The sequence below is a fragment of the Pseudorca crassidens genome, chromosome 10, assembly GCF_039906515.1.
Source record: "Pseudorca crassidens isolate mPseCra1 chromosome 10, mPseCra1.hap1, whole genome shotgun sequence".
In the NCBI taxonomy this organism is placed as follows: domain Eukaryota; kingdom Metazoa; phylum Chordata; class Mammalia; order Artiodactyla; family Delphinidae; genus Pseudorca; species Pseudorca crassidens.
This window is the reverse complement of record NC_090305.1, coordinates 71,074,485-71,084,915: the sequence shown is the minus strand read 5'-3', so window position 1 is coordinate 71,084,915 and position 10,431 is coordinate 71,074,485. Positions and strand designations below refer to the sequence as shown.

General features: G+C 52.4%; 1 protein-coding gene across 4 annotated transcripts; it reads right to left on the bottom strand.

The window, feature by feature from the left end:
- Positions 1–844: 844 nt before the first annotated feature.
- GLYCTK (glycerate kinase) lies at positions 845–7,017 on the bottom strand. Of its 4 annotated transcripts, none has more exons than XM_067754663.1 (6): positions 6,297–7,017; positions 3,523–3,938; positions 3,140–3,291; positions 2,352–2,527; positions 1,573–2,089; positions 845–1,303 (listed from the first exon to the last, which is right to left on the bottom strand). In XM_067754663.1, the coding sequence occupies exons 2-6, from the start codon at positions 3,897–3,899 to the stop codon at positions 1,215–1,217; spliced, it is 1,311 nt and encodes a 436-aa protein (XP_067610764.1). In that variant the 5' UTR covers positions 3,900–3,938; positions 6,297–7,017; the 3' UTR covers positions 845–1,214. The 4 variants fall into 4 exon arrangements, with proteins under 4 accessions (XP_067610764.1, XP_067610763.1, XP_067610762.1 ...); XM_067754662.1 differs by adding an exon at positions 4,424–4,939 and having other exon boundaries at positions 845–2,089; positions 6,297–6,374; XM_067754661.1 differs by having other exon boundaries at positions 845–2,089; positions 6,297–7,016.
- Positions 7,018–10,431: the final 3,414 nt, after the last annotated feature.

The following is a 10,431-nucleotide window of genomic DNA, read 5'->3' as shown; positions in this document are numbered from 1 at the left end:
TTCTACTGCTCACTCATATAGGGATTGGAGCCGTGGCGCACGGTGGGGGCAGCCAGCGGAGGGCTCGAACACTGAACAAGGGGGCCCAAGGAGAGCCGGGACAGTGGCCCCACCCTCTCCCAGGGCAGTCTGCTAGCCTGGCTAAGGAAGCCCTTCCTCTGTTGCTCCCCTCCCCACTGGCCTCTTCCCAGGCAGCCATAACAGGAGAAGGGGAGAGGGGCTGCTGGACCCCACCACTGCTCTGACCCACCATCCCAGCACTGGAGACCCCCACTGCAGGCTGGCACCAGGAACTGGACTGTGTTCCCAGAGAAACAGCTAAAGGCTCTGAGGGTAGGGAGTGGTTCAGCCTGGGAAAATGGGTCTGACACAAGGAAACAACACCCAGTGTCCTGTGTGGCTGGGGGTAACCCCTGGATAAATAGGGGTTTATCAACCAAAGAAAGTACAGTCTGGCTAAGGGCTGTCCAAAGACAGAAGGAAGTCCTTGGTGGCAGGCAGTAAGCATGTGCCCAGAGAGGCACTCCATCACAGGGTGGAGAGACCTCAGCAGGGATGCCACAGGGGAGAGTGACAGTTGGATGGGTGGCCAGTCCCTCCCAGACCTCACAGACTAAAGTTCTTAGGCCTGTCCTCCCTGGGGTCTCTGCTCACCCACATCAAGCATGTTGGGAGCCACGCTCAACCCTCCCAAGCTCCTGTTTAAGTGAAGCAAGTGCCCTGCAGAGATGGGTACGGAGAACTCCTGCAGGGCCCTGGCACAGGGGCTGCTGCCCAACACCATTCCCCTTCCCGGCAGCTCCCCGCTAACCTTTGCTGTGAGGGAAGAAGCACTGAGAACCCATAGTGTGGTCCTTTTTATTTTCAGTCCTTCCTGTTTCACCCCACAGAAGAAACATGCTCAGGAGCTGTGCAGAGGGGCTGCCTGGGGGAAAACAATGGGAGCAGCAAATTGGCCTAGGGGCTCGTCCTGGTCCTCAGGGGTACCTGCTGCCACAGCTGAAAAAGTAGGGGTGGAAGAGAACCCCCATCTGCCTGTCTGGTTGAGGAGTTGGACACAAAGCAGAGGCCCTGGTTGGGAGGTGTGAGGGACAACCATGTAGCTAGGGCCAAGGAGAGGAGAGGCCCTAAAGCCTGGGGAGGCCCTGGGGACCAAACCTGGTCTGCTCCAGGACGCTGCCCTGCAGGTCTCCTCTAGGTTCCCAAAACATGACCTACAATATCACCGCGGCTGCAGGAACAGGAGGTGGGCGTCCATGACATTGGTGCCAGTCAGCCCCGTGTGCAGCAGGTGTGCCCCACCCTGGAAGCGACAGAAGAAGGTATGTGAGTCATTGTGAGCTAGGAAGGCAGCCACGTCCAGACCCTGGGCGGCGGCCTGGCTGGTAAGCTCAGGCCTGACCCAGGCCCCGGCTGCCTCTGTGGGCCCATCCTGCCCATCAGTGCCACCGCTCAAAAACAGCACATCAACAGGCCCCAACGGCCACCGTCCCAGCTCTGCTCCAACACGCAGGGCCAGTTCCTGGTTCCGGCCACCCTTGCCTGAGCCCTGCAACTGCACTGTGGGCTCACCACCAGCCAGCAAGCAGACCGGGCCCTGAGTGCCCACCATGGCCTCCAGAGCCTCCTTCAGCTGCAGGTCTGGGAGCTGGAGCTCAGCCGCCAGTTCATAGAGTTGTTCATCCTCCTCCACAGAGGCTCCAGCCCCAGGCATGGTGAGGCGGGTTCCAGCCACTCGGGCCAGCAGTGCATAGAACTGGGCTACACTTTTCACATCTCCCTGCATAGCTGTGCTCAGCACCACAGCCCTGTATCCCAGCGCCTCGGCCTGCTTCTGAGCCTCAGCCAGTGCCAGTGCATTGGAGCCAATGATCACATTGAGGACATGACCACAGGTGTGTGGCCCATGGGGGTCAGAGTCAGCCCGTGCCAGCACAGTCTTCACAGAACGTGGCAGGGCAGCACGAAGGCCATAGCGATTGAGGATGTGCAGGCAATCTTGCACACTGTGGATGCTGGCCACGGTGGGGCCGCTGGCAATCACCTCCACAGGGTCCCCCACCACGTCTGACAGAATCAGGCTCACCACCTGGGGAGGGGTCGCAGAGGCAAGGCTCAGTCCCACCTGATCCTTGCCCCAGGGCCCATGAGATCAAACTGCCTCCACCTATCCACACGTCCTCACACCACCCAGTGCACTTCCTCACCCACTTCTAACCCCTCTCAAGTGGGTGTGCAAAACACCTAGCCCTGTGGACTCCTGTACCAGGCTTCTGCCCTTCATCTCCCTGGCACACGTGGGCCTGGCTCCACCAGCCCAGAGCTGCCTGGGGAAGAAGAGACCCACACACCTGGGCAGGGTAGGCCGCCTGAGCCAGCCCCCCACCCTTGAGCTGGGACAGGGCCTTCCGGATGGTGTTCAGCTCCTGGATGGTGGCTCCACGGGCCGCCAGCAGCTTGGTGAGTGTCTGCTTCTCCTCCAGTGTTACAGGTGGAATGGGGGCGGGCAGCAGGGCCGAGCCCCCACCTGCAGATACAATGAAGACACTGGGCAGAGGGGATGGATGACAAAGGGATTTCCCTACCCGGGGTGGGGGGTGGGGGTCAGGCAGTCAGTGCTCATATTAGGCTAGAAAAGAGGAGGCTAGAAAGAGGGGTTAGGGTGCCCCCGTGTGGACATACAGTGAATGTGTGCACAGTCACCACACCCAGGTTGAACCCTGCTTTGGGGTAGCCCAGGTCCCAACAGACACTGGAAGAACTATTCCTTAACAGCTTGGAAAAGAAAGCAGACCTAGAGGAGACAGCGGAGAACGAGGGTGGAGACTCTGAGAGAGCTGGAAACCAGGGTTCTAGCCCCAGGTGACAATGGTACAGACAGCAGCAACAGAGACATTTTCCTGGCAAGGCCTGAGTGAGGTGCTCCCTGGGTGCCCTCTCACGGTTATCCAACAAGGTCAGTCAAGCGGAGGACTCCACAGCTCACAGGAGGCCACCAAGGACTAAGCCATCCAGGCTCTTTACTGCTCCCTTGTCCTGTGACCTTGAGAGCTCAGACCAACAGCTTCTTGCAGGGCTGATATTTGGAAACCCCCACCCCCCATCAACACACTGTCCTGAGCCAATCTGGCACCCACACCTGAGATGAGCACGAGCAGCAGGTCATCAGCTGTGAGGGCTTCAGCCAGCTGCCGGATGGCCAGAGCAGCCCGCAGGGCATCTCGGTCCGGCAGGTTGTTCTCCGCGCCCTCGAATACCTGGACACGGCTGTGTGGCTTCAACAGCATCTCCCTCAGGGGAGAGAGAACAGAGAGCAAGATATGGGGTGGGTTCCTCTTCCCACCTGATTTCCCAGATGTACAGGTGAAGGGGACATTAAAAAGGACACCCACTGACACCCACCCTGGAGCCAGGCCAGTCCCAGAAGAAAATGGAAGCTGGTGAAGGAAGGAAGCCCCGATCCAGCCTGAGTCTGGGCCCAGGTTCCCCTCCACATAGGAGCAGCCCCCCAAGGCTCCTTACTGCTTGCCAGCACTCTCCATGGCAGCACGGATCCCCTTGGGAACGCTGATCACACCCTGCACAAGATGCTGGCCCAAGAGCTCCTCAGCTGCAGTTGCCATGCCCAGGACAGCCTTGCCAAAGCCCACCAGGTAGAGGTTTTGCTGCAGCTGAAAGCTCCGGTCCCTCACCTTCAGCTGCCCACTGTCAGGATCCAAAGACAGTGCCCGCTGCAGCATGGGGCCCGGCAGCACGGCACCCACAGTGCTCTCAAACAGCTGCTGTGCCTGCTCTGCCAGGGCCATGCTACTGGCCAGCCGGGCCAATGGACCCCCCCAGAGGAGCGGGCTCAAGGGGGCTCGGGCCAAGTGACGCAGGACCTGCAGGGCTGCAGCCATGCCCCACTGCTCTCAGCACCACCTGGCATCCATGGCTGCCTAGGGGGAAGAAAGCACTAGTTACACCGTTGCAAGGCCAGACAGGAGGCTCCCCACAGCCACGGCTCTGAGGGCTCAGGGCCAGTGGACCCCACAGCTGCTGCTGCAAGAATAGGCCATCTGCCAGTCCAAGGAGATTTCCTAAGGCCCACAGCTGCCTGATCTCACTCCAGTCCAGTCTTCTGAGCCCAGGCCTGCCACCCAACCATGTCCTCCTCTTCCACAGGCCACATGCCAGCCCTCTGGACACTCTGCCCAGAGTCCAGAGGTCCTGTTAGCTGAGCCCTCCTCCTAGATCACCCCCTTCAGCTGAGAGCTAATCATTCACAGAAGAAGAAATTTACTATCAGTAGGCTCCCACCCCACCCCTTTTCCACCCCCTGCACTTCTGAGCCTTGCCCGGGGAACACCCCTTTCTGGCACTCCTTCCTTGCCTCTTTACCACTTCTGTTGCTACAAAGCTGCTGGCTGTCCCACCAACTGACCTTGAGCCCAGTGACCTCCAGCCTGCCCTCTTTTTTTTAAAATTAATTAATTTATTTTTGGCTGTGTTGGGTCTTTGTTGCTGCGCATGGTCTTTGTTGCGGCGACCACATGGTCTTTGTTGCAGCGAGCGGGGGCTACTCTTTGTTGCAGTGCGCGGGCTTCTCATTGCAGTGGCTTCCCTTGTTGCGGAGCATGGGCTCTAGGCACGCAGGCTTCAGTAGTTGTGGCTCGCAGGCTCTAGAGCGCACAGCCTGCTCTATTTCATTAGCTCATGGGTCTGGGCTGAGGAGCCTGGAAAGGCTAGGTCTGTGTAGGGAGGCTGTAGGTTTGCTGGGACACCGACAGGCAGGTCCAGGCACATCCTCGGGGCACACAGCCCAAAGAATCCCAGCACTCAGGGTGAGTCCAGCAGCAGGTTCAGGTTCAAATCAGAAGTGGCAGCAAAGCCTGGCCCATAGTAGAACCCTGAAGAAGTCCTTAGATGCCACATGACCCCACATACCATTGGGCCCAATCTGCAAGACAGAAAATGACGCCCTTCCACCTACACGGTCAGACCCACCCATGCCAAGAACATGCCTTTGGCTCTGCATAACAAGTCTTGGCTCACACCACCCACAGGGGTGAGAGCAGCATGGCTGGAGTAGGCAAAGGGCAGGCTTCCCCAGCTGAGGCCAAATAGTCATTTTCCCTACTGGGCACAGTAAAGGCTAAAAAAGCTTTAAGGTGAAGGTCAAGAGGCTGTAGCGGAGTTTAGGGACAATAAAGCCCCCAAGAGCTCATCTGTAAAAAGGCATTACTTTAATAAATGCCCACCATAAATGCTGCCAGCTGACTGCAGCAGCAAGTATGGACAGAGCAGGGGAAGGAGGCTGGGAATCAGGCTCCAGCTCTACCACAGGGACAACTCCATTTCTCTCACTGGGTCTCATGAGCAAAACGAGAGGTGAGATGAGACTAATGCTCTCCCCTTGACATCACTGGGCTCTCTGAAGCTGTCCACTGTTAACACTGAAAATCTGGACTCCAAACATCACTTTATCCCACACTCAAAAAACCTGGCAACTTCTAGCCTCTGGCCACTTAGCCTACATGGAGCTCAGCTTTCCCACAAGAGAAGACAAACCGCGCCTCACTCCAGCCGTGAAAGGGAACACAGGGGGCGCTGCCATGGGGACTCAAAATGGGCCCAGCTGTTGCCGGGGTGTCGTGAGGCTGGCCTATTAGGATTGGCGCTAAAAGCGGCATAGGTAGCGATAGCTGATTCTGACAGTCTGGGCGAAATTTGTTACCTGTTTCCCTGATGGATACAGGCCTAGAGGATACCAGCTTTGCCACTGGATATTAGAGCCCAGGGAAGGGGGCGCCCAAGAGTAAGGTAGCCAGATAAGATACCGGACGTCCAGTTAAATTTGAATTTCAGATAAATTAGGAATTTTTTTAATGTAAATACGTTCCGTACAATATTTGGGGCATACCTATACTAAAAAATTATTTGTTGTCTATCTAAAAATTCAAGTTTAACTGGACGCCCTGCATTTTTTTTTTTTTTTTTTGCCAAATCCAGCAACTCTACTCGTGACACAGCCTCTCCTAAATTCCCCGGCACTCCAACAAGAAACCCGGAAATACCGAGCGGGCCCTCCTTGACTCCTCCCACCCACAAAGCGAGGCTGGAGTCCTTTCCGGCCTTCGCCTGCTCGCCCAGCCCCGGAAATGGCGTCACCCTCAAGCCGGAACCTCTGGCTTTCGTGAGGTAAATGGCGGCCGCGTAACGTCCGGTGTAATGTCCGAGAAATAAGGGCCCGCTGACGCCTGGGCCCGCTGTTGCCGGGCCCAGTAGTTCTAAGGGCCCTCGCTGCGCGGACTTACCGCAACACCGTTCAGGGCCGCGTCTTCCAGCCTCGGGAACCGGAACTGCTTTGAGGGGGCGGAGCGGAATCCGGAAGTATGGGGTGGGTGGGGCGCTTGTGGCGGGAGGCCGGTGGGAGCGGGGGCGGATGGCAGCGGGAGCCAGGACGGCGACTAGGGCATTGACTCTGCCTTGACCGCCAAGAGGCCTGGTTAGAGTCACCTTCAGGACTCGGTGTCTTCATCTCTACAATGGGATAATAATCGCCGATTTCTGTAATCCGTCCCCTCCTTTATTCTGTAGGATTCAACCAGTCGCAGATACATTCCGACCTCTTGTTAGGTGCCAGGCACTGGACTAAGCAAACAGGCTGAGAATCACTACTTACCCACAACACACCCCTCCTGGGGCCAAAGGAAGTCATCCCCGTCCCTCCTCACCGCTGTAATTCTACAATTCATTCGTGTTCCCCGCCTTCTGTCTTGAGCGACCAAATCACAGCTCTGACTCAGCAAGAGAGTTCTAGTCCGTGATTCTCGAACACGCAAGGTGCATGTAAACACAAAGGACCCTAGGCCTCCCACACTGTCCCTGCTCTCACGCTGGGCCCGGCTTGATACCTTCCCACATTCAAAAGACAAGTCCTGGGCTTCCCTGGTGACCCAGTGGTTGGGAGTCCGCCTGCTGATGCAGGGGACACGGGTTCGTGCCCCGGTCCGGGAAGATCCCACATGCCGCGGAGCGGCTGGGCCCGTGAGACATGGCTGCTGAGCCTGCGCGTCCGGAGCCTGTGCTCCGCAGCGGGAGAGGCCACAGCAGTGACAGGCCCGCGTACCGCAAAAAAAAAGACGAGTCCTGACCAGACACAGAAGAGTACATTGTTTTTACTGATGTCTTCTTGGGAAGATCACAAATAACACAATAGATCTGCTAAAAGTCTTAAAACATATTTCTCCCCACTTGCTCTTTTTAGTAGCTGCCACATCTCCCCTTTCCTCTCCAAACCATGCTCTGCTCTTGTCAAGAACTCCTCCCCCCTTCCTAGCTGTCTCCCCGGATTTTTCTTTCCTGTTGTAATAGAGGACCTTTCATTCCCTATCAGTTTCTCGCAAGTGCTTCCCCACCCCATCATCAAAACAAAGGCAACTTCAGGAGGATCTGCCCTCTTTAGGCATGGGGAGATTGTAAATACTTTAAATTGCAGTTTTTCCTTGCTTATAGTAAGCTGTCTTCATCCATCCATGCATTTATTAATTTCTCCAACATTCAACAGATATTTCCTGAGTGCCTTCTAGGTGGGCCAAATGCTCTAGCTGCTGGGATGAGTAAGCAGTGGTACTTTTAGTTGGGAAACTTACTCTGCTTTTGTAATTACATTCCCACGCTTGGGAGGGTGGGGAGTGTAAATTTGAGCACCTCTCATTATTAGTCCCAGGGACTCATAAACAGACACCATTTACTGTGCCGGTGCTGTTCTGTCCGATTGTTAACAGGAGAATAATTATATCCATTTTTTAAATCCCACCCCACATCCCACCCCACAGCTACTCACAATATGCATTTAACAACAAGGTTTAGATGCCCACTGGACTGTGAGCTCCTGGAAGGTGGTAATTTGGTCTAATTAATATTTGTATTTCCACTGACTTGCATAGGACCAGGCACAAATACAAGCTGGAATTTTTTTTTTTTTTTTGGATGAATTAACGGTGGGAATTCCCTGGCAGCCTAGTGGTTAGTACTGAGCGCTTTCACTGCCAGGGCCCAGGTTTGATCCCTGGTTGGGGAACTGGGATCCTGCAAGCCAAGTCCCTTGGCCAAAAAAAATAATAATTTTTTTTCAAGAAAACAGTGAAATGCTCAGCTACAAAGTGCTGCAGACCCTAGGTGGAAAGGATTGCACAAAAGGGAAAGAGATGCTGGTGCGTGGGAGTAGAAGACTTCATGAGGCAGTGGGATTTGGGTCTAAGAAAACAATTAGGCACATTAGAATGCTTAAACATACTTTGATAGTAGGCATGAATATGTCTACACTCTTTGTACACTTGGCAATAAGTATCAATGTCAAATGTGACAGACATTTTCAGTCCAAGGAAATAATTGGTTATGTGGACAAAGATGGTATAAAGGAGGAAAAAACATTTTCCTCTAATCTCTTAGGTTTATTGACTGAGGCCCTACAAATTAAACTAACACATGACAGATTAACAACAGAAAAAGGTTTATTTCATATGGATAGGAGAGGCCTCACAGAAATGACATGAAAACCCCAAAGAAGCCATTAGGCCTGAGAGCTTATGTACTATTTTTAACAAAGAGTGATATTTTTTGGAGATGTGATGAGACAAAAGGGGTTTGAGCTTCTCAGGGCCGTAAATTACGTGAAGGTTAAATATGTGAGGGAAACTAATGGAAGATAAGGATTGCTGAAGTGATATTTGTCTGTGAATATTCACCTCAGCGATAGCTCCCCACCTCCTAGTATGGGGAGGGTGCCTTTCTCATGAAACTGAGCCCCCCAACAGTGGGTTCCCTTTACCAAGTTTATGATTAATCTCTCTATCCAAAACTTTATTCCCTTTCTTGTCCCTTCTGACCTCTATCCCTCTTTTGTCCCCTTTGACCATAATCTTTTGCTAACTGAACGCTAATCAACCAGAGTCAGATGACTAAACTGTTGTAGATAACATAGTTGTAGATAACATAGTTGATGTAGATATGTAGATAACATAGTTGATGTACAAAAATTGCTGTTGTAAATATCATCATTAACATACAAACTCAGGTTGTTTCTCCAGGGCAAGATGAGCTAATAGGCCCCTGAGCCATGAACCACCGGGCCAGAGAATTGTAACCCAGAGATATCTTGTCTCCCAAAATATGCTTACAAAATGTCATAGAAATGTCCCAAGACGATAATTAATCCCAGATGATAATTAATCCCAGCTTCTTTGTTCTTTCCCTTTAAAAACACCCCCAACTCAGAGACCAAGATGGACTGGATCTGAGACTTGTTTCCCACTCCCTTGCTTGGCGCCCTGCAATAACCCCTTACTTTGCTGTAAACATCCTCTGTCAGAGTTTGGCTTTCTGTGCCATGGACACAGGAGCCATTGCTCCATAACACTCACAGGAAATTTGTCCTGCTTTTAGGTAAAAAGGAGGAGGGCACAGAGCCCTTCCTGCATCTGCTGTTTCTCATATTCTTTCAACTCAAAATAATTCTTATGCCAAAGTGGCATATTTGGGGGTGGCATACTCTGATCCCCTTCAATGGACATGAAGAGATATTCAGCCCAGAGATTTTATGAGTATAAAGCAATCTGAACATCCATTGATAAGAGAATTTATACAAATAAGTTATAGTACTTCTAAACAGACATTAAAAATAATATAAATTCTAATATTATTAAGGCTATGTACATGCTACTTTTTGTAGCATGACTATTTTATGACTAAAAAGACTGTTGAAAAGGCCATTTAGGTAGAATTTAAGCCTTCCTCATTATTCAGGCAAGCCAAAGGAAAGAAGGCTATGGATTGGGGTACATTACTTGTACCCTATTAGGGGATGGTTTACTGAATTGATTAATTCAGGGTAAACTTTAATTTAAAGGTTCCCTTTTAGAAAAAAGGAGGAGGTCATGTCTGGGTGATGTTGGGTAGTCAATGACCAGGAAAAGGTGGTGTGAATGAAAAATATTGCCTGTCATATTAGTAAACAAAGGATGTTGCAGCCATCAAGCCATCACATTACAGGTGCCCCAGCCGTGAGCCCTGAGGGAACTCAGGATAGAAAAATAATGCCCACCATCAAATCATCAGACACTGCAGCCCCCCCACCCCCCACCCCATGGTGCACCTTGAGGAAATTCAGGATGAGAAGACACAGGATACTGGCCCCAGGTAGCTGAGGTGCATATCAAAGGAATGATTTCAGTGACCCCAGACTCTTGCATCTTCCCATACATAGAAAAATGCTAAATTCCTTAACTTGAGATATCTGGGTTTCTTTAATTAACAGCACTCTTTTAATGTTCCAACTACCTGGTCTTTGTTGCAAAAACTCTAACATCCTGGCTCCGCCCCTGCCTTTTCGGAGCAGTCTCTCAGATTTATCTGAGATGCTGTGTCCTGGGCTTAAGTCCTCAGTTT

Coding starts and splice junctions, on each gene's coding strand:
- GLYCTK (XM_067754661.1), bottom strand. CDS start 3,899: ATGGCTGCAGCCCTGCAGGTCCTGCGTCACTTGGCCCGAGCCCCCTTG. Junction 3,292..3,522: donor ATGGAGAGTGCTGGCAAGCA/GTAAGGAGCCTT, acceptor CTCTCCCCTGAG/GGAGATGCTGTTGAAGCCAC. Junction 2,090..2,351: donor AGGCGGCCTACCCTGCCCAG/GTGTGTGGGTCT, acceptor ACCCCTCCCCAG/GTGGTGAGCCTGATTCTGTC.